Source organism: Psittacula echo (assembly GCF_963264785.1).
Source record: "Psittacula echo genome assembly, chromosome: 6".
Classification (NCBI taxonomy): Eukaryota; Metazoa; Chordata; class Aves; order Psittaciformes; family Psittacidae; genus Psittacula; species Psittacula echo.
This window is the reverse complement of record NC_137743.1, coordinates 66,652,618-66,676,718: the sequence shown is the minus strand read 5'-3', so window position 1 is coordinate 66,676,718 and position 24,101 is coordinate 66,652,618. Positions and strand designations below refer to the sequence as shown.

The following is a 24,101-nucleotide window of genomic DNA, read 5'->3' as shown; positions in this document are numbered from 1 at the left end:
ACACCCTGAAGTTGTTTGCCTCCAGTTTGGGAAGCAAATATCTTGCAGATATTAACTTGCAAGAACATAATTAGATGGGGAAGCCTCACTGCACACCATGTCATGATGTAGCCAGTGTCCCACAGTACCAGGAGAGGTTTATTTAACTGAGAATGAGCTAAGAAAGTAACATTCTCTGGTAACTCCTGAAAGCTTTTTCTCTCTGTATTATATAAAATCTTTCTGTAATGTATAAAATAAAGACCAGGGAGTGTTCTTACTGCACTGCAATGGACTTACTAGTTCACAGGAGCAACTCAAAGTTCCTGGTGAAAGTTAAACTGAGGCTGATCATCCTAAAAAACAGAGGACATCTTGCTACTTTTACAACCTCATTACACTATTTCTCCCTACTTCTGTAGCCAGTGGCATTTAAAAGAAACAAGGTACATATCACAAAAAACAAACCATAAGTGGACACACTGAAAATGCATTGCCCACCCTAGGCTGTTACAAAGGTTATAAAGAAAGGCTAACTCACAGTTAGAAAAATAACTTAAAGCTTTTACAACCTCAAGTGTCTTACTGTGCTGGGGAGACATACAAGTCCTTCCTTAGAAGAAATCACAGGAGCAAACATCGGGAAGTTACATTTCAGAAAGCTGTATAGGAACACAGCCCGTTCACAACATTTACTGAAGACTAAGAATGGTTTTTTTACGTTAGACCTTTGGACTTACCACCACATTTCCTCCCGGCCCCTGACTTTGAACAGTTACACCCATCCACTGGTCTTCTTTACTCTCCATCTTCGGATCAGCTGCAGAATTTCATAACACAGCTTCAGATATTAACAGTTAAATACTTTATTCTCCTTTTTGTTTCTTTTAACAGTCCCTGTCGTGACAGGCCTTCCGTACAGTACATGGGACAGCCTGCAGGTGGCAGCGTCCGTACAGTTCATCACAGACAGCATCCAGTTTTGTTAAACACTTCTAGACTATCACTTCATGCCACATCAATTTATGAAAGAGTAAGAACATCCAAATCTACCCAGAATTAAGCATCTCATGCTACTATCTTAGCAATTAAGCTACAACTTATTCGGATCCGAAAAACGTTACGTATAAATCCATCAAAACAACTGATGCCTTTGGAAAGGACCACATCAGATAAGAGGAATTAAACAACTGTTTCAATCTAAAAGTGCTGAAGAACTTACTCTCCTCATCAAATATGACACGAGTGCAATGTGCATTTGGAGATGTGATGTCACAGCTGTACAACCCTCCGGTTCTGTTGGCCTGTTGGGCTGGAAAGGCCTTTTCCCGAGGAGCTCCAACCAGCAATCTGCAGGGAAAGAGAAATAACTTCAATGGATCTGCTAGAGGGAATAGTCTTTTCACCAGGTTGCCAGAGGTTTGACATGCAAACATGTGAAGATGGACCAAAAGCTACATCACAGCATGGTTCCTGAAACAAAAATAAAGAAGCCTGTAAAGCAGTAACAGTTGTGTGATTACTGGACCTGCAAAGTAGTGGATGTGTTGTTATTGCTGCTGTTATTGTGACAGTGTTCACTGGGAGCAGTTTATAACAACTGTACAAAAGTAGTTGTGTGAAAACCATCCTCCTCTGTCAGTTTGCCCAGTGGGGTCTTCTGCCTTTATAGTACCTGCTGGTAAGGGCGGGAAAAGTATTGTTACTTAAATGACGACAGCCCCCCAACACAGTGAATACAACTGCTTTCGGGCTGGCTTCTAATTTTACACCAGTCCTGTGCTACTGTTTGGCTGAATTTACAGGCACTTTAGTATCGTCATGCAAAGCAAGATCCCTCCTGGCCCAAGCAAGTGTTCGTTGAGCTGGCTCTGTACACACATGCACTTCCCCTCTTCACTCCTTTAGCCAGATACTCCATTTTGAAGCTGAAAATGTACTTCAACAAACGTCTCATCAAGAACAGGCCATTCCACAAAGGACTTACTTCTCCTATAAAAAGGCCACTCTAACAAGCCCTCCTTAGACACTGTTTCTGGTAATCAAATGGGAAGGTTCTCATTTTAAAAACTGAATAAAGCAAATTGTTTTCCTGCATCCCCATGAGCATCATCCCCCACGAGCATTATCACAAAATCACCAGTAGACATATTTACTTGAAAAATAAGGGGTTTCAGCCAAAAAGATCTTACATTGCCTATGCTTTTTTGAAGTGACACACACAAAGCACAGCTGTCCCTCAAGCAGATAACTGAAATTAATAACAACCAGCATGCAACAGTTTGTGAAGAAACAAGAAACATCACACTCAGCTGAAAAAACAAGGATGAGAACAGCATGTGGACAGGTGCAACACAGCAGGTGTGATGGATGGATGGACCAAACTCCATGTGCTTCCTGTCCTTGGTACAAAACATCTGACAGAAGAGATGCCTGACATTATCCTGTCAAGGAGGGACAATCTGGGACTACAGTAGGATCCACAAGGCTCAAAAATGAACTCTGACCCTCTTTAAGCTTCAGCTATAGAGTTTTGCTTGAGAGAAAAGCTTTTCTGCATGTTTTACAGCACAGTGCTGTCCCTCAGAATGCTTTTCTTACTAAAAACAAGACTCACTTTTATTCATATCTAACAGTTAAGACTGCATCAGTTATGATCAATACATAATTTGTTATTAAGAAAACAATGAAGTTGCTATTCAGTGTCACTGAATAATGAGACACAAAATTAAACTGATGTATTATGAGAAAACACACTTTTTTTATAAGCAGAAAGTTACACCAGCCAAGTGTTCACCACTTTCATAGAAATACATGCTCCCACAATCCATAATTTGCCCTTGTGAAGGTAAACCCCTGCAGGGTGAAACCTTCAGGTAAAACACTCACTTTTGCCTGGTACACGCATAAGATCAGGGCACACCATGTGGGTGGGTTCTGGTTTAAAGTGTTTCCTTCTCTTCCCCCTACATATGCCTGGCATCATTTTCAAAGGTTTCTTCAGAAACGAAGCAGTCATCACAAGAGTTTGTAACCCAAACAACAACACGCTTTCAGAAAGGCCATTTAATAACTCCATTTCTAACTTTGGCAACAGTGCATCTAACTGTAATCTCCTACAGTCACTCTTTCACAAAGCATCTGTTTCTGAGATAGTCCTGATGTGGGAACAGATATATTTTCTTCTCAGTTCTGTTATGCCCCAGGGAAAGACAATGAGATTTGTATATATATTTGGGGGTTTTTTACATTAACAACCATAAATTTAAGAAACTAGAGGCACTGATTTCCCTTATAAAGATTTTTATTATTTCTACCTTTTCATTCCAAGCTTGGTGGTAAAAATCATTTCTTGAATTTCACTTACAGAAATTGAATCAGAAACCTTTGTTTCAACACCGTGAACACAACTAAGGCTTCTGGAATTGAAATACTTAATCTGGTTTAATCCACCCATCTGCATACTACTGACAGCAGTGGTTCCAGATCAACTGAAATATGATGTTCTATAATATACCATGATCTTGATGGCAATTCAGCCAGAGGGGACACCTACGGAAGCATCAGGGAAGAAACAGTGCAGCCAACAGAAGACAGAGTGGAAAGATGGGCCACCTGCCATAAGATGCCCCAAATGTTCTGTGGCATCTCAAACAGGCACCTGATGAGATCAATAAATGATTTTTATCATTAAAATTAATTATTTAATTATTAAAATATTAAATAATTAATTAATTATCATTAATCTCTTCTTTAAAGAGACTTCTTTGAAGAAAAGAAAGTGTCAATCCAACATGACCTCAAAGGAAACGGGCATCCTTACATCCCTCCCAGTGCTCATGCCCCCTGACCATATCTTGCATAAGTTACTTTCCACTGTAAATGAAGTATTTCAAGACAGACTTGTTTAAAACCCTCCAGACTTCAAAGAACTTGTGTCAGGAATCCTGTCACTTGTCTTCAAGGCTCATCAAACACAAAAGTCTTGAATCCTGTCAGGTGCATCACTGCAAGTCCTTACAACACAGTTCACAGTACACGCACACTAGCACACACCATGAGCAGGCGCTTGCAAAGGGTTAGAACAGTTCAGGCGGACACTATGGTAAATCCTGAAATGTATTTTCAAGTAGTAGTGAAAATACCCGTTAAAAAGTGGCGTAACTCCTCTGTACTTTTTCCACTATTGTCTGCCCTAAAGACCACAGCAGAGAAGATTAAACTTTTGCTTCCAGGTTCTGCAAGGCAAGTTAAAGACGATGAGGATTATAAATGTTTATGAGGATCATCAACATTATTATGGACTTAAGTTTGTGCATCTAGTCTCTGGCTGAATAAATTAAGCAAAACACATCATGCATGTTGCACCATGCACATTGTGACTTGTGACCAACAGAGCTGCTGTTCTCACTGCCCACTGTTCAAGAGGTCTGTCTGAAAAATCAGAATTCTATTATAGAAGCCAAATTACTTATTTAAAATGAAAGTGTGCACCTAACTAAGGAAGTGTGACACAGAGCATGTACCAGGATGAGTTTCAGCATGACTGCAGCAGTCCAAATGAATCAGCCTGTACACTGAGCTGTGCGACGTGCTCAACAGAGTCCTTCCATACTGACGACACATTGCAGTCATTACTGTACAGCTACTTACTTGCCTGCATTTTAATAGAAGAATTTCAATCAAGTTGGAGCTCATTATGCCAAAAGCGAGTCAGGTTTTTTTGCATGTTCCATTTTAGCTTTCTCAGTGGCAAGGAAAACCTCTTTCTGCAAAAGGAAGGGGGGGTAAGGAGGTGCTCTCCGGGCTATCGCTATCTCCTTGTATCGGCAGATGAAACACTGACATAAAACCCAAGAACTTCCTCTGCAAACAACAACTGACCACAGCAAATTCTTCATTTCCCTCCACCCATGATCACAGCATTTTATTCACTGGGTCTTCTTCCTGAAGGTGTGCAAGGGCTACAGTCACTACTGTCAATGCAGGTCTGAATGCCCAAGTCAGGCTCCAGAATCCATACTTAGATACCAAAATAATGCCCCAATGTCAAGACTACAGAATCAGAGATTAAACCCCAGAGACTCCAACATGTGGACATTTTACTGACCTTCTATCCCATGGCAGGTTTGCCTTATTCCTGTGCAGAAAACAGAGGCTCAGCCATACAGCCCACAAAGCACAAACATGCCTGAGCATCTGTTCCTGATGGAGCCTTAGCTATCCATTATTTATGATGGTTTAGTATCTATGTTTAACATGAGCTAAATGTCAGACAAAAAAATATTACTGTTCCTCATGTACAAATCAGATGCTTTGTGCTACTTGAATCCTGATTTCCTCATTCATCTTGCTTAAATATGTACTATAAATTGACGAGGTTTTCCCTGAGCCAATCAGACTGCACAGGTGTTACATTAACTTCTGTTAATAGTGCGTTATGTTACATTTCTGTAGATTAGAAGAAGCGTCTATCAAGTCATAATGTTGGAAAAAAAACATCAGAATTCTCTCATACCCTGGCACAAACCCCAAAGCTCTTTGGCTCCAGTTATATCCCGTAACTGAAGCATGTGCCTTCCAATTTCAAACTAGAATTCCAATTTCAAACCAAATCCATCAGTCCTGTTGCTCTATTAGTTAAGAGTTAGATAAATTATTGCTTTCTCTTAACTACTTCTTGGAGATACGTGATAATGACTGATGTCCCACTGCCAATTATGAGCATCTGTTGGCTTCCAGGGACAGATTTACTCTCCTATAACCCTGATTCATGGCCAAACCTGGGATAATCCTATAGGATCAGAGCTCCAGGACTGCCATGTATTGACAATTTAATTGACCTCGGTGAGACGCAATTTTGGCTCAGGTGGATGGTGCCTGCATTGCACAGATGCAGGTGATCCCAGCCACACCACTGTAGTATTACATCACCCCTGACCAGAACAGCTGAGGCAACAGAAACTCCATTTCATCAGTTATGACGAGCACCACTCAAGCCTCAGAAAAGGCATTAAGACATCTTACTGACTTCATCTAGAGCTGGACCAGCCCTGTGGATAACTGCATGCAGAAAACACTCTTTATAAACCCACACATTTCCAAGAAGTGGAAGGAGGTGGGAACTCACTGCCCAGTCAGGCAGGAATCAGGCCTCAGTTTGTCGACTGCTGTTGACCAGTATTCAGTAAGATCAGGCGGGTGAACATCAAGAAGGCTCTAAGTTAATATAATCAAAAGCAGCCCTAAAGAGTTGTTAAAATCCAAAGCAAAATACAACAGAAATGGCTTCCCATTTTTTGCAGAATATTAAGCAGTGGGGTGCAGGTTCTAAAACCCTCCCTGCTTTCCATGGTAACTCTTGAGAAGTTCAGTAGGTGTCTGTGGCTCCTTCTCAGCTAATGGAAACAACAGGGAGCTCACAGCTATCTGAACTCCCTCCAACACTGCTCATGAAACTACCCTGGTTGCTTCCAAAAGGAATGTTGCAGTTAAGATGGGAAAACCATATCAAAAGAAACCCAGAAAGCCTCCAAGCTCCTGGAAGTATTCCCCCACTCTGCAGTGAAATTCTTTTTCTCGCTTACATCCTGGAACTGTCTACAGCAGCATAGGATTTTTACAACATACTTCAGAGAACAAAACCAGCAGCAGCAGTTCATTACAGTTCTATTTTGGAATAAACAATCAAAAGAAATCAAGTCAGAGGAGGGAGAGTACCTTCAACATTTTCTTGAAAGCAAATCCTGTTCAAAGTAAGAGGCTTCCATTGAGTAAATTACATTCTGATTTAAACAAATGCAAAAAATACCACAGTCTGCACTGAGCTCACACTTTGCTATCTCCCAAAGCTTCCTTCATTCCTTAAATTCTTTCCTTTTCCATGGTATCTTTTACCCCAAACAAGGCACATCTTTACTATTCTTTAACAGCAAGGCACCAATAGTGCCAGCTCTGAGCTTGAACAGACTGGAGCAGAAACCACTGGAAGTGTTTCCTGGGTAACGAACCATTAGCCATTTCCATGTTCAGGCAGAACAAAACAGTCAGTGGCGTAAGTAATTCCCGATTTTGCAACCTTCATTGAGCACAAGTGTCCAGTTTAAAGCTGCTGTTCTCAGATAACAGTGCTGCCACTGCAGATTTGGCACTTCACTGTGTTTTCAGAAAGACTCTATACACACCAAGGAGTGTGAAAATCTGGAAAGTGATGAAGCTAAGTGCTATGAAACATCTTTCTGACTAGACAGATAAACTGCGGCATCCTTTTCCTCTCACACTCCCGGTACTGGCTTGCAAAGATTTTCACTGCATTGAACAAAATGAAGAAATTAGAGTAACTACCACTATCTCATATCTAGATTAGATTTTACTACCAAATCACCAGTCACAGTCACTAGTTGACTATCAAATGTTTACAGCCTGCAGGCAGAGAGCCCTGATCTCAGCATGGACATCTAGAGCCCTCCTGGGAGCTGTAATTTCAGTCCTCTGCACTGGTTTGGTCTCAACACGTTTTAAACTTGACGAGCAGGGAGGATGGGAGCATCTCTACCCCCACAATACTTAAACATAACTAAGTTGGTCAATGGGACAGTCACCGTGTTTGAATACTGGTGGCACCACCTCTGCTTTGTGCCCAGATCTGGCTTCTTACCACAGAAACAAGTCACACGACAGGACAACCACGGACTAACGAGCACAGAGAGACTGTCCCTCCATGCACTTCAGCTGCTATTGGGAACTGGAGCTGGATCATGGGACTCAGCTTCTCCAAAACAACCCTCTCCCAGTCAAATCCAGCCAGTAACTATGTCAATAGGGAACTTGTTTTCGATGCTTTCTAAAGAGATACCCATCACTACCAGCCTGTTTGTTAGCAGCTATTTTGAGTGACTGATGATTCTCCTAATCTGCTACTCCACAGTTGTATTTTCCAACTACCAGTGCAAAGCCATGGCCAAGTACACCATTAATCTGTCGCCTAGAGGCTTGGCATTTGAAGGACAGATTTTATCTTATTCATTCAGTCTTTTTGGGAAGTGGATTATGAGAGAGGCTGGGAAAAAAAAGCCAAAAGCAGCACAAGGACTAGGGCAAGCTACTACAAAGTAAAACTTGAATGACAGATACCCGTTGTTCCAGAAAGGCCACGTACTGCCTTTGAAAAAGTCCCATGTAAAAACAAACCCCTTCCCATCACAGTCTAGAGCCCAGCCTGTACAGATTTGAAATAGGTTTTGCAGGTCTCATTTTCATTGGTAGAAAGCATTTTTCCTACAAGAAACAGTACAGTCTGCTCCAAACTCATGTTTCAGACTGAAGTTTTCCATTTCAGGCACCACTCTCTGGCTTTAACCAGGAGATACTTCACACATTTTTCACACTGCCAAATAGCAAGTGAAACCTGTATAACACGTACAGTTTTAATTTCTGCCTTACCAGCTATACACTGCTTGCTTCAGATATAAAAGAAAGACCCAAGCATGAAGAAATAACAGTAAAAGGATTTTCACTCACATTTTCTAACACAGCAGTGCCTGTTACTGCATGAAATCCTTTTAGGATTTAACATGGAGCTTAACTGGAGAAGTGACAAATGCACCATTTCAAGAAACAAACTTGGGAGCTGAGGCCCTTGTACTTCCTGCCCACACCACCTTGTCTGCATGGGGCTCACTGAAACCATGTGAGTCCCACCAGTCATTCAGGCACAACCCAATTACTCTCCACTGAAGGTTAAAGCACAGGTCCCAGCAGCAGCAGGACAAGTGAGACAGGGTGGCTGCAACAAAGCAGGGGTGACCCAACAGTCTCAGCTGCCTGCCAGCACAGAAAGAATGAATTGCCCATCCCCGCTGCTGTCAGTGCTGACTGCTGTTCTGTAGACATGCTCACTCTAAGGCTCAAGTAAGCAAGTGCATGACAGAAATCAGGAATAGGAATCAGTCTCCTGCACCTGGGATGCTGGCCATTCATGCCATAGAAAACCTCTGAATTCAAATTTAAACTTCTTCACATTTGCAGGGCTTGTCTTTGTACCCCACTACACATGCCATCTCCGTCTGATGTTCATGAAAAATGAAAGGAGTATCACATCCCTACTAGGTACATGCTTTAGAGAACAAACAGAAGTAATCAAATATGGAAACAGTTGATCAGACTTCCCTCTCCCTACCTCCCCCACCCCCCAATGTAGTAATCTGGAAGCACAGTGCTCTCAGTCAGTATTTGAAGGCATTACTTGTTAGAAAGGTAACAACCAACAGGCGTATACTGTTCATCAACATGCCAAAAGCCATTTTAGAAAAACCTGCAGCAGTTTTAATTCAGCACAAAACATATTTGTGTTGAAATGTCATTCCTCTCTTTCTTTCACTGAATGAAGAACATCAGTTTCATTTATGACTATAATTAAACCATTAAAAGGCATGAAAAAAGTACAGTAAGAGGGACAGGCATTTCACAGTAGAATCAATGGGCAATACAACATGTTACAGCAACTAATCCCACAGCCCTTCAGTATTCGAAGAGTGACTGCTCCCCAAACTAACCCAAGCTGTAGTTTCTTCACCCATGTATCAAATTTATAAGACTTGCTCTTTTTCCAGACTTAACACCTTCTCCCTCTGAATTGTAGGGGGGAAAAAACAAGACAGGGAGAAACCTCCCGCACTAAGTGCACAACCACAGAAATCGTAAACTGCGACTTCAGTGGACTCACCATCTGACCATCTGAACAAGAGAAGTTCATCACATTCAGCTGAGACTGAATGCACCAGTGAGAGCCCCAGTGGGAAGCTCACCCACACCACACCAACACTGGCACTCCAAGATAAGCTGTGCCCTCCCAGCTGCCAACATAAGCCCATGGCACCACAGAGAGGTACCCTGTGCAAGCAGGCTGAAGAACACCTGTAGGAAAGGCATGGACCTTCTTGATACCTAAGCCCTAACGAATGTTTCAGAGAACAAGTACACGAACAGCCAGCAAACACACACCTCAACAGCCGAAAGTCACTTGCACAGTTCAGATTATTCTTTTAGTCTTAAAACCATGTCCTGGCTTTGGCTGGGATATTTTTTATTTCTTGGTAGCTGATGCAGTGCTGTTCTGGGTTTAGTCTGAGAAAAACATTGATAACACACTGATGTTTTAGTTGTTGCTAAGTAGCACTTATCAAAAGTCAAGGACTTTTCCACTTCCCATGTTCTGCCATTGAGAACAGGCACAAGAAGCTGGGAGGGAGCAGACACAGGACACCTAACCTGATATTCAATACCACAGCACATCATGCACAGTATGTCCTTTCCATTTTAATTATTATTATTGTTGTGAATATATTTTACTCCCCCCCACCTCCCCCAATTCTTAAACACTGTTCAGATCTCAACCCATGGGTTTTCCCTTTTCCAATCTCCCCATCTCACTCAGGCAGGGTAGGGGTGAGCAAGCAGCTTCATGGTACTTAGCTGCCAACCATGGTTGAACCACAACAAACCATATGGTCCTGCTTAAACACCAGGATTCACAGTCTGAGTGAACTTTTCCTTGGGCCATGAATGTCAAAAGCAGATGTGTTACTGCATATACTTACTAACACATAGCCCCTCACTCCTTCAAATTAACTGAAAACACATTCAAATCACTTGGAAAAACATCCCTCCAATGAGGTATTTTCGTAGGAGAACCAAGTCATACAAATGCCCATGCAGCTGGGACACTTCAGAAGCCTTTTTTTTTTATGTTTCATGCAGCTACTGAAACAGTGATGAAACAGATCAACAGAAATAAAACATATATTCACAATAAACGTCTCCATGCACACACTTGTGGAAGAAGAAGCAATTGTATTTTTCTATGGAGTAGGAATATACAAACTCTGAGAATTTCAACCAGTTTGCAAAACCTAAGAACAACATTTTTCTGTTTGCAAAATAAGTTCTACTTGAGACTATGCCAAGAAACCCACTGCATTCTCTTCCACTATACACTGCTCCCCCTCCACATGTACACATGCTTCACAAGTAATTTTTTTCCATCTTTCACCACTCCCAACATTCTCACTTGAGCAGAACATGGAATTATTTGTTTCCAAGTATTTTTAACACCCTATGTTCCCATAGGCTGAAAGCTGTGTGAACAGTATTGCAGCTATTACTAGAGCTGGATTTAATCTGACAACTAAAGTATTCTTCCACTACATGGAGGAATACAGCTTGACTGGGAGCACAGAAGAAACCTACCTCTTCAGCAGTATTCTGCGGCCACCCTACATAATCATCAAACACTGATGTGCCAGAAAGGTAAGTTGAGTGGATGAAAAGCTTACAGAGATTGTGCTGGATTTGTAGCAGCAGCTACAGGGGTTGGCTACAGAACAAGAAAAAAATTGCCAGATGGATTTTAGCATCTTTGGCCAAGAAAATAATCTGACTTTTCACCTAAGGTTTGTTTCACGCTAAACAAAACATGGATAATTAACTATGAGCTCTGATCTCTCTTCAGAGACTCAGCTACGTATCACTCCGGTCTAAGCCACCAGATTTAACCACTATGCAGCTTTGTCAGCACCTATGACAAAGCGCAAGGATAACCAACCTTTTGTCATTCCTTTGCAAGGGTAATGTGAAAAGTGCTATGAGAAAAGAAGGATGCAGAAAATTCACCTACACACAACAATAATGTTCCTGCCATCAGCAACAGCTGGTTGCCACTTTTGAGCACTTCCAGGGTAAACATGAATTTCCCTCAGACCTTTGACCCGCACGTGTGCTGCTGAGCAAACAACCTCGGCACTACAGGGGTGAGTTGCTCCCAGCATATCTGCAATCCTGGTTTCCTTTGGTTCTTAAGGATACATTTTATAGACCTGCTTTTGATGGAGGATAACAATGGAGCTGAAACAGGCAGGAGCTAAGTCTATTCAGCTTCACTTGAAAAAATTGTCAGTCATCTTCACTAGAAAGGAAACACCACTCTGGCTCTATAAGGTATGCCATTCCTCCTTTCAGCTCCTTGAAAGTGGGAAACAAACACAAAGAATACAGCTGAAAAGTTAACAGAAGCTTGCTAGCTGACAGAGAAACTCAGCACAGGATCCATACATGTACCTGGAAGGGTACTTTTTTACGCTGTGAACAGCATCTAGACAGGGAGCATCCCATGAACCCCTCTTGCTTTTGTTCTTGACAGTGCAGACCTTCAAACACAGTCAAAACATCCTCACATAAATTAGTACAACTGCTTAATGGAAATCAGTATTAGGAAATGACATTTTTAGATGCAGTTCTGTCAGAAAGGAAAACAGTCAGTGCTCCAGAGCCGAAAATGGTCACTTCACAATAGCAAATGCTCCAAAAATCACAGTGTAAGAACCAGAACTTTTTGGCTTTTACTACCATTTTGATACCAAAATCTAATCTCAGATACTTCACAGCAGAATACATCTGACCTGCTTTTCAAAACAACATAAATGCAATTCTCTTTTCCAAAGCAAGTTATAGAATTCTCAAAATAGTTCTAGAAAATGTGATACTCTCGATACCTTAAACCCATGGGAAATGTTTTTCTACCAAGAACACAGTACATTTTATGCTGAAGTTGTAGAAGGAGCTTTATTAACCCAGTTATTTTTGATATACTGAAAAAAAAAAAAAATCAAAAATGGAAGTGATTTTCTTATTTTCACATGGTCATTTGCTTTTCTGGGTTATATTCTCATGCCATTACTTTCAAAGCAGCAACTTCCTCACACGTATTTCAATCAACGATATCCAATGCTAATAAATTATTCAATGTTTTCCAGACAATTCTATATAGTTCTTTCTTCAGGTATTTGTGTGCCTGTTACTGTACCTACCCTTGCTAAATACCACTATGAGGTGTTAATTTTCCAGCTAATGTTTCACAGTACAGACCATCTGCCCATTCAGTAGTAGAGATTTTTGCTTGGTTTTAAATACGCACTTGCCCAACAGCCTGATCTCTGTCTTGTCCATTCTGCAGAATATGTCCCCAAAATGTGGCCATTTTTCCAATTATGGCTAAACAATTTATCCAGCCCCAGGCTGGTTCTGAAGCATTTAAACTGATTTTAAACAGCATTTCCTCTGAAATGAATCAGGTATCTCCTGTGACAACTTAACAGATTGCATGCCTTACAAAACTGGCAGTTGCTCTGGCACACACGGAAAGAGTTGTGAGTAGGGTTTAACAGAGGCAAAAACAGCCCATGCAGACTACTGAACAATTTACTGCTGTAACATGCCAGGCAATCCAGTATACTAATTGGGGAAATGTTCTGGTTTATTTTGTGGAGAATCCAGACAGCAACAAATTAGATCAGTAAACCATTCTTCTCTGCTTGATATCCTTTAAGAAAAACATTTATGAGAAGCCAACCCACCTGTCCTGCTTCTGGGGTTTTCTCTGTTATTTACAAATTAACATTAGCAGCATTAGTAACATATATTACACAGAAAATTGCACTCATCTTAGCAAGCACCATTAACAGTGATTTGCTCTCCTTTTCAGTCCTATTTTACAGTTAAAGAGCTAGTATCACGATACATGACCGTGATGAGCAGTGAGAGGGAGGAAGAAGAGTTATTTGCTTGCAGATCTGACTGGTGAAAAGTTGGTCTCCTTGGCCAGTCATACATACCTGCACGAGGTTGACACATACACTGAATAAAATTGGCGTGGCCTTGAAAAATGAAGATGAGCAACTGAAATTTGACATGGCAGAGGAATGGAAACTGGAGGCAGAAGTCAAGGAAGAAGAGGGAAGCACTGCAAAGACAGGTCTAAGTTGCCCAAACCATTGGCTAGAAAATGATTGGTTTTGTTAAGGCCAGGGAACAGGTTATTTGAATAATCACAGCAAAAGCTAATGAAAGCCTAAACAGGAGATTTACATACCAGTTGATAGAATAGTCTCTATCTCAGTGTTACCTAGAAAGAACCTACAAGATTTTACACCTAGTCTGGTAAAAAGAACCTGAGGATTATGCTTAAACAATGCAGAAACAGCAATGGTACCATGGGAAGAGAGAAAGGAAGTAACAGGGAGAGTTGAGGATGGTAGGAAGTTAAGAGCGCTGTTCTAGTCATGTTAAGCTTGAACCAAAGGCTGGATATGTTCACATGTAAGAGATAAGTCTTCCTAGATCATGTCTTTTTTCATTAATACCAAATCCAGCTATTGATAGTCTCATTTAATTCTGATGTCAGGGAAGTGCTTAACGTAATAAATCAGGAGGCTAGAACAAAACTAGGTAGCCCAGATTTAATGTGAATACCTTCGTCTGCCTTATGCAGTATGCTAAGTAGTGTGCTATGAGAGATAAAGTAAACAGAAAGGTCAAACTAAAATTACATGTTTATTCTCCAGTACAATTCTTAAGTAACACTCAGGGAGTAGCAAAGAAACCCCTGCTAGTTTGTGATCATTTTAATAGGGTGACGGCTTATTCTAATTAAATCTTTGTAAAATGAGGCACTTTTATTTTCAGACCTGAGAATGGGCTTGTGTTCCAAATCATATGTCTGTCATTTGTCATTTAAACCATGGTGACATGGTTTAGTGTGAGGTGTCCCTGCCCATGGCAGGGGGGTTGGAACTAGATGATCTTAAGGTCCATTCCAACCCTAACTATTCTATGATTCTATGATCTTGAGATTTTAGGATGAAAGAGCCTACACAACTGCAAAATATTTATTAGAGAGCAGTCAAGAGTAAAAAGACTTCTCAGAAATGTAAATAAAAATGTTTAATTAAATAAAAACACTTAATTTGAGAGTCACATTATGAAGATTTACATGTCTTGAACAGTTACAGATAGGACTGATCAAACAGTTCAGGCGCAGACTGACAGGGTTAGCCAGCATTTCTGAAGAAGATACAACACAGACTATTTCCTACCCCTGTAAAAGCCATTTTTCTACTAGACTGCAACAATAAAAAGAAGGGAGGGATTAATTAGGACTATCTACATGGGTGAATTAAATTATTAAAGGTAGACAAGGCAGTACATGAAACTCCACATCTGAATGAAGACAGATTCGTACCTGATGGTAGCATTGCCTGGGTTTATTCTTAAAGTATATGCCACCTTAAAGAGCCTTATTCATCATCAAGGTAACCAGCACAAGAGTGAAACTGATACAGAAATGTAGCACATCTTCCAATAATAACTCTGACACAGCTGTGCCTCCAAGACCAACACTACCAAAAGCTCTGCTGCTCTCAAGACCTCAGAAAAGCCAGAAAATTAGAACAGAAACCAAAAGAAAACTATACCCTCAAATAGAAGTGCTATATTTTAAGATCCCAGCTCATAGATAATGGTCGTTGCTCTGTCCCTCTGTTCCAAATCTTGCTGCTGGAACAAAGCAGCACACAGAAAGCAGGCCTTGTGTTGTGCATACTTCGTACTTCAGATGACTGAATGCTTCACTTTACACCCCTGCATTTTGATCAATATTCTCTCTAACTCACTCACTTTCTACCCTTCTGTAGCTGATGTGGTCACATTTCAAGTCTGAACAGCACCATAAATTTGCTTGTGCCAGTCAGTCCATAAGATCATGGCAGCAATGAGCTGCAAGCAGCTGTCTGTGAGCAGAGGCTTTCAGGATGCCAGTGCCACAGAGCCTTGATTCACTCAGCCCCAGCCCACGCAGCTGAGAACTGAGGCAGAGCGCATAGACAGCACACACTCCGCAGTCTGCACTCCAGGAGCCCACCTCGCATTGCATCAAAGGTACTGCATAAAGAAATGCTTCTCCAGCTCACTTCCACCTCAGGTTCTGCATGTAAGGGCTTATGCTCTTCAAACACATTTTAGCCCATCTAACTTACAACTGCAGTTCTCAAACTGAAATATATGTCAGGGTAGGATGGTATAGAATGACTTCTCCCCCCGCCCCAGTATTTAGAGCAAACCCCGTTAATGACCGCAAGTGCTTTCCACAATGGAGTACACAATGGACAGTTTCACTGAAGGCTTTACATCAGACACGCACACAGACGGGTCTACTTTACCCATCTGTGTGTGTCTACACCAGCTTGGTTTGAAAAGCAAGAGAACAGTTGCCAGTCTTTCCAAACATGATTTCTGCCCAGTCTATAAGCATCATTAAGCAGAGCTGTCAGGACCCACAGCCCCTGCTAAAAAACACAACTTGTCAAAAAGAATGCTCTTCCTTTGTCCTTAACTCGTATTTGTGCAGTACATTAGTTTTTGTTCACTTTAGTAAGACAAAAAGCCTTCTCCTTCCTGAGATCAAGGTCTGTCCTTGTCTGCACTGTGCTATTTTGTTCCAGTTACACTTTTTTAACCTTACAAGTTTTAGAGGATGCAAGATTTAGTTTCTCTCTTTCCAAGACATTTCTAATACTTTGGCCACAATAGCACTCACTGGCCTAGCATATGCTGTGTTCATCAGGGTTGATTTATATCCTAATATTATTTAACCAGGAACTACCTGGTATAAATTCTATCCTTTTAGAAAGGGGTGACTACAACAGACTTGAATGAGAGAAACTTAAAGCAATTCTGGTTAACTGAGCCATCACTTACATTTTAATGCTCTCGGAACAGCCTTCTCTTTCCAAATGCACAAGCCTGAAGAGAGAGGAATTTGTGCCTCCACAAATTTCCATTCACATCTAATGAGATATTTAAAAATAAGAAAGAAAGCCTAAGCCAAAATGCTTCTAAAGCTGTCATCACCTCCCCCTGTAAATATTATGCTCTAGTAACCCCATCAAAGACATGGTACCTCTTACATTAGAAACTGATACATCAATCAGGCTCGGTGTAAGTAAAAATAAAAAGCTATGAAACCAAGGAGTTGTATCAGGTACAAGCATCTTCCAGTAAGAGCATAACAATTTTATGAGCTGTAATTGAAGCTGACAGCCTAGGCTGTTACTCAAAGCTGTAGCCTGCACATCAGGCCATTTATCATCCCTGCTGACAGAGGGCATATGATACAGTCCTTACTCATGAAGGGTCACACTAGGCACAGCAATGAATTTTATTAATTCTTAACACCAGCATAAGAAAAATAACACATCTTCCACAGGGTTATTTAACATTCTTCTGTACTTACAGGTAACTTTAGAAAAAACCAAAACATTATCTGAAAAGCATATGACCTCTTTCAGAGCAAGTTTCTCATGGGATGGAGGACTGGGATAAGAGATTTCCCACTTATGTGGGAAGGCCAGCTTTACGCTATGAGCGTCTGTCACACCAGTTAACATGGCAGTGAAGCTGAACCTGTCAACTCACACAGCTAACAAAGGACTGTACCATATCATATCTTTTCTGACACAGCCTTTTCAGAGCCACCTGGACTAAACTGGCCATCAGAAGCATGTTTTTGCCATATGACCTGCGATTTCACAAGTGCCTTGCTTGCAGAGTCTGCTCCTTTCTCTACACTGACGGAAGTGGTTACACTAGTGTTAACTTCCTGGTGTGTACCAGCCCAATGCTTCTTTTCTTGCCTTGGTAGAGTTCAGCAGGACTAAGTGCACAATTCTTCCCTGTTCCTTTGAGGAAAACAACAACAACAACATTGACCTCTTCTTTTACACCTGCAAAAATGGAGTTAGATAGTGACATATGACAGAGTTCCCAATTTTTTGGGCACCTCGCTTGCAAACCTGTCAGCTTTGTCTCTGCCCACAGCACAACACAAACAGCACTGGGAAAAAGCCTGCTTTCTGCAGTTTGACTCCACCTACAGAAATTCCACATTCTTCCCCCTTATGCAATGTAGATTTAATCTTCCCATTTCTCTCACCCAGGATGTTAGTATGATGGATCCTCTCCTTTTCAAAATTCTTTCCACTTAGCACTACAGGGAAACTTTTAAACTACTCCTCCCTCCTTCCCAGCTTCATTTGATTCTGACCTTTGCCACAGGACATCAATCTCAAACATAGACAAACTCCTTTCCTACCTGAAGCTCGAATTACTCTACACCACCTCTGCAAGCAGAAATTGTCATTTTCCATTGCAGACCAGCATAATCCATCTCTTTTGTTGCTGGAGCAAAGCGTATGTGAGCACAAGCCCCCAATCAACACAGAAGCAGTGGCTCAATACCACTAAGGATGCACTACAGCAATGTCAGCAGTCCTGCTGACCTAAGGCAACTTTGTTATGTATTGATATAACAGCTCACAGCAGACACATGCAGTATCAGCAAAATCTGTCACAAGTTACAGTAAGATATTTCAATTTTTAGAACTTTGTGGCTGCTAATGGGCAGCGCAGTCTTCACATAAAGCGCCTATCCACAACTTTCAACCACACAGCTTTTCAGCTGATTAGATCTTTAACGTTGATTACTACAATTTCATCCTTTTTGCCTTAAATACCAAGAAGCCTACATGAATTCAGCTCCATACTTCCACTGAAAATAGTATCAGAATTACTTACCAGTAATAGTTATATACCAGTTGGGGCTTGTGTTCTAATTCAAGATTACGTGCTTAAATCAGTGTGAATTACAACTAAAAAGAACTGGAACAGACATGTTGGACATCTTACTTGGAGTAGGTGTACCTGCATATAATTTATATAGATATTATATACTATAAAACTATACATGTAGCTACAGTCACTATATAAAGTGAATAGCTAGTAATAATATCTTCATTATAATCATAATGTATTTATAATATATAGTAGCTAATACATATACAGTGAGCATAGTCCCCATTTACAAATCTAGCTACACTCACATTCTCAATCACAGGACTACTTAAGCTTTAACCACATGACTCGTACAGCTACACTGTCACAAAGCCTAAGGCCCCTCCAAGTTACAAATCTTTTCCCAGTTTGCCAACAAAACACACTGCTGTTGTGCCACCATCCCCTCACAGAACCAGACTTTTGTCATATTGACAGATTAAAGGCAGAGCAATCTTACCCAGGGCAGTAAGCTCAGCTCTCTTAGAGCTCCATTAGGCTTTTCTGCTACCTGATTCACTGTGCTTGACAGTGAACCAGAACTGTACACAGAAATCCAGGCAGGCTGCACTTACTACTGCCAACATTAATGCTCCCCTGATGCACATTAAGATTGTGCTTGGCTGTCTTTCACACCCACATGCCTTTAGCAGTCCACTTTCAGTCACTGTGAATTAATACAGTTTTTCTCCTCTCCAACTGACAAACATTCCAACTTTTCTCACATGAAGATGCTCACAAACAAAAACAAAATCCTGTTACTAGTCCATAGCCTTACACTTGGCACCAGTTGAACAGTCATCTACCCACAGAGTACCCATAGGGAATGAAGTACCCATAGGAGCTAAGTAATTCATTGTTAGCAAACGTGGCATTAGTAGTTCATGCTAATAAATTAAAAGATTGCCATTCAAAGCTAACACACAATCCACAGTATCCTGTGACTAAGGAAAAAGGTGATCAAAAGCAAATACCATGTTTAAACAAGGGCTATTGCAGCTGTACCTGTATTTGTCACACCTCCTAGGCATTCTCCACCCTCATTTTTATAGAGGATTTTCGTAATTCTTAACACTGAATTATCCAGTGTAAGGAAGAGGGAACCATTTCACTTAAAAACCACTTAAGCAAGACAAGAGAAAAATTATACATCATTTAGCTTGCTTTACCAAGCCTTGCTCTAAGCCACAGACTAAAACAGGCCTTAAGAAGAATTCATGCATTTCACCTTCTCTCATTTGCTCATTTTCCCAAGGACTGACTGATCTTGCACATGCCTGTTGCAACATGTTGGAGGGGTATAGGGGCGCTCAGGTTGGCAGGGTTTTTGGAATGGGGGTTGCTGCCAGATGAGCACTCAAGTATAATTTTTCATTAAGTTTCAATGATGAAATGGGGTCTGTGTACTTTTGGCAACTACTTAACAGTGCTCACACTCAGACTGTAACTGAGCCTTTAAGTTAGCATCCATTCAAGAAGAATGGGTAAAACAAATACTTCTAACTAAAAGATAGCTGTACATAAAACCACTTTGGCAGTACAGATATGACATGATTTCCATTCCCGTAACTTTCCACCTTCACCAGTATCTGGACAGCAGACACCATTTGTTCCACTTACAAAGAGTCAAGCTATTTAGAAACTGCACATGATTTCCATGAAACAGAAACACAGATCATTTGGTATTAGTGTCATATTAATTATCATTTTCATATTATATTCATATTTATATTTATAGTTATTTATATTTTATATTTATTTATATTTTATATATTTATATTTATATTTATATCATATTCATATTATTATCATATTCATATTAATATCATTTGGTTCAGTGTCACTCATTTTTATCTAATATAAATAGGCAGCCTAATATAGGAAGTTCACTTCAAGTTTCCCCTTCAAAACTCCCATCTGTTTCATGAGACAGAACTTACGCAAAATGAGCCAAACACACCTCCGTCCCTATGAAAGATAGTTTCAGTTCAGCATGTTTAATGTCTTGTGCTCTTACAGCCACACACTACTACTCTTACAGATGGAAAAATGATGCTCAAAGTGACTATAACACGCCTGCGTGACATAAATGGTTTCATTCCAAGGGCACTACCCACCAGCTACCCAGGGTAACACTCAAATTCTTTATGCTAAAACTCATGAATACATTTTTAAAATGGCCAAGACATCAGAACTGCACAACACCATAAACTGCAGTTTCTCTAGTCTGGTTCTGTCTCTAACAGAGACACTTGCTTCTCATGAAAGCCTGGATTCAGAAAGCCCAGTCAGGGCAGATATCATCTGGCTCTGCTCTGTCCCCAGATTTGGACTGCCTGAGGAAGCACTTGCTATACATACAATACAGAACTTTCATAGCAGCCATCTCTGAAGCATTTCAGCCAAATATTTCAGACTAGCCTGAATACTGTGACCGCACTTGTGTTTCTACTGACTTCTCCTAATTGGCTGTCTGCATACTCTGACACACTCATTCTACCAGCATTGACAATACAGTGGGAAACTAACAAGCTTCAGGCACCACTTTCTTAGAACTGAGACCAATGTTAGGAGTAATCTCACCAAGAATTAAGATAAAGGCTTCTGAGGTTCTGAAAAGAACTTCACAGATTTCTATTTCCTTCTCCAGGATACCATTAGCCATTTAGTCTACTAGATGGAAGAATGAATGTGGGCATTTGAGATTTATACTGCTTTACACACTAATTTTGACGAAACCAACAGAAGGTGAGTGTTAGCAAAAAAGGGGCTACAGGACTTTTTAAGTTTTTCAGCTAACTTTATAAAGAATACAATTTCTTTCCAGCTTCCTTCTCCCATTAACTCTGTATGAATTATGGGCTTGTCTTCCCTTTAATTAAAAATAAATATTTGGGGAAGACACATCTATTTGGTAATAATACTTGACACAAGACACACTTCATCTAGTGCTACGGGTTAGGTGGGGCAAGGCAATGCTAAGGTATGGTCACGAAGAGGCAAGGACCCTGAAGAGATACAAAGGAGCCTTACTTTCCGAATTTCTCAAAGAGAAGCTCCTAGTTTCCACCCATGCGCCACCAACACTGATTTGTATTTCCCGTCTTCCTTTACCACCTCCCACCTGCACCCCGGACAGGCTCCGTCTTGAACAGCAGCCTCGGCGTTACCCGAGCCGGGTATGCGCATGGAGAACAAACCCGAAAGCCTGGACAGGCACCCGCAGCCCCGGGGCACGGGCGGAGGAGGTAAGCGTTGCCGCGGGAGCCCGCCCCATGTTCCAGCCTCCCCATGCTCCCTCCGGGGGGCCGGCGCAGGACACCTCTGTCGCGGCTGGGGTGGGGAGGTTTCCCGGCGGGGCTGTTGCTCTCTTCCCCCTTCGTCGATCAGGCCCCCGCAGGCCACCGAGGAGGGCGGGGCGCTACCTCGCTTCCCAGCACGTCCCCGCCGCTCCGCCCGACGCACGCTGCCTCCGGGCGGCCTGCGGTGCAGCAGCACTCCGCGGGCGGCGGCAGGTGCCGCCCGCCCCTCCGAGCTCCCCTTCCCCCGGCTCTGATCCCCTCCCCGCCGCCAGCGGGACACCGAGGGGGGACTGTCGGCCCCAGCCCGCAGAAGCTCCCCGGCGGCGGTAGGGAGGAGGGTCCCCGCGGGCGGCCCGGGACGGGGCCAGGCGTGGCGCGGCTGTACTTACAGCCGTTTCTCCTGCGGCTGCAGCTGCCGGTGCATGGCCAGGGAAAAGCCGAAGAGGCTGCCCGGCTCCCCGCGCCGGCTGATCACGTTGTCCGTGTCCAGGTTGAAGGCGCCGGCCAGCCCCGGCAGGAGGGGCAGGTACAGGAGGAGCGCGGCCGCCATCTGCTCTCGCCGGCCGCAGGAACCTGCTGTCGAGCGCCGCCGCTCCCAGCGCTGAGGGCGCCCGTTGTGCCCTGCCGGCTCCGCGCGCTGTGACGGAGCCCAGCCCAGCCCCGCCCCGCCCTCCGCTGGCTGCCCGGCCCCCGCCCGGCACACAGTGCCCTGGGGCCTGGCCCCCGGCCCCGGGAAGGGCAGCAGGGGCCGCCGCCTCCCGCGAACCCCAGCCGCGGTGGGCTCTGTTTTCAGGAGCGAAAACAAAGCGGTACCGAGGGCCGGGCACGGGCGCAGGTGAGGGCTGGGCCGTAGGCCGAGGGGGAAAGCGGAAGAGATCCCCCCACGGCGCACGATAAGAGCTGGCACCTGTCTGGGTACTGATACTGGGTACTGTCTGGGTGATACGGTGGCGTGACCCCGCAGCGTTCAGTCTGTATAACCCAAACAACACAGCCCTAAGAAAAAAAAAAAAAAAAGAAGAAAAACCCAAACCCAGTGCATATGTATCTCTGTTTTCCAGACTTTTCAAGACAGCACATGAGGGCAGAAGTCTCAAGACTACATGAGCCTCCTCCAGCATTTCCTATCTCTGAATACATCTGAGAATTCCTTAACCCTACCTTTTAATGGTTTGAAAACAACATATGGGTTTGGAGCCCAGATCTTTTTGTCTAATGCTTATTGCACCCGTAACTCCAGAAGGGTATTTGCTAGCATACCTTAGTGCACTTCGTCCACCCAAGAGAGAGGTTTTGGTCTATTTTTAACAGAATCTTGGTTTAGTGCTTTGGTTTAGGGAAGAAGATTCAAGCCTTTAAAACCTCACAAGTGCCAAGCAGCATGACCTTATCCTTGTTCTTTTCTATTGACATCCAGAACATGAAGACAGAAGCTTCTTTTCTCATTCAAGAGATTCCAGAGAAAGTGAGAAAAGAGCAATTGAGACAGAGCACTCAAATATGTTGGTACTCCAAGTAACTCCTTCTGGAACAATACTCTGCTCCCATGGAGTTAATCCAGGCTACTTTTTCCTGAGTAATTATTCTAGGATAACTCCGTGTATAGACTCGTCATCGGCTCAAGTCCAAACACAACACCCTTGATCAAAAGAGAGGAGAAAACACACCAGAAATGTGCATCTAATGTGGAAACAAAACATTGTTAAATTAGGCTCCCAGATACTTATTGCTAATAGAGTCCTTCCCTGCTTGCTCTTCATGCCCAACTCATTCAAGGTCTTAATCTAGTGTTCAGTCACTTCACAGTCATTGCCACAGCAGAAAACCCAACTGGCATAAACACCGTACTCTAGTTTAACTAAAGGACCCATAAGAGGGAAGAGTCCCAGACTAATTACCAACAGGCATGCTACAAGCCATGTATTTCACAGTAATTAGTAAAGATTTGAAAACAGGTCTTTGAAAATAGCATTGAGGTTTGTACTAAAAAAAAAATCTTAGCAGTTTGCCCTTTGGGACCATTGAAACTTGCATGCTTGTAATACTCTTATAGTAACTATAGTTATTTTAAGTAATGCTTGTACTCAATAGCTTGTGTAAGGAATCACAGAAATACTTTCATTCAGAGCCATCTGAATGATGCTGGCATGTTAGGTTCATCTGACTTCTTCCTCTCCCTCCCTCTAACCTTGCTGCTTGGGCATGTTGTACCTTTTTATTGTTACCCACAGGGGGTGCTGAGGGGAGACAAGAGTTTTCTCATCTCCAGATGCAGTAACAAGCATTCCAAGACATAGTTATATTAAAACCTGTCCCAGGTGA

The 24,101-nt window shown here is 42.3% G+C and overlaps 1 protein-coding gene across 2 annotated transcripts in view; it reads right to left on the bottom strand.

The window, feature by feature from the left end:
* ITGA6 (integrin subunit alpha 6) overlaps positions 1 to 22,742 on the bottom strand; it is a 48,987-nt gene extending 26,245 nt beyond the window's left edge. Inside the window, exons 1-3 of one of the 2 annotated variants that reach the window (XR_013957147.1) lie at positions 22,169 to 22,418; positions 1,202 to 1,329; positions 720 to 799 (exon numbers count right to left, since the gene is read on the bottom strand). Coding sequence is in view for 1 of the 2 variants with exons in the window: in XM_080620519.1 (XP_080476645.1) it covers positions 720 to 799; positions 1,202 to 1,329; positions 22,169 to 22,329 (369 nt within the window). In the remaining variant the exon portion in view is untranslated. Of the gene's footprint in view, positions 1 to 719; positions 800 to 1,201; positions 1,330 to 22,168 lie in introns of both variants that reach the window. The other variant, XM_080620519.1, reaches the window with a different exon arrangement.
* Between the last annotated feature and the right edge of the window lie 1,359 nt (positions 22,743 to 24,101).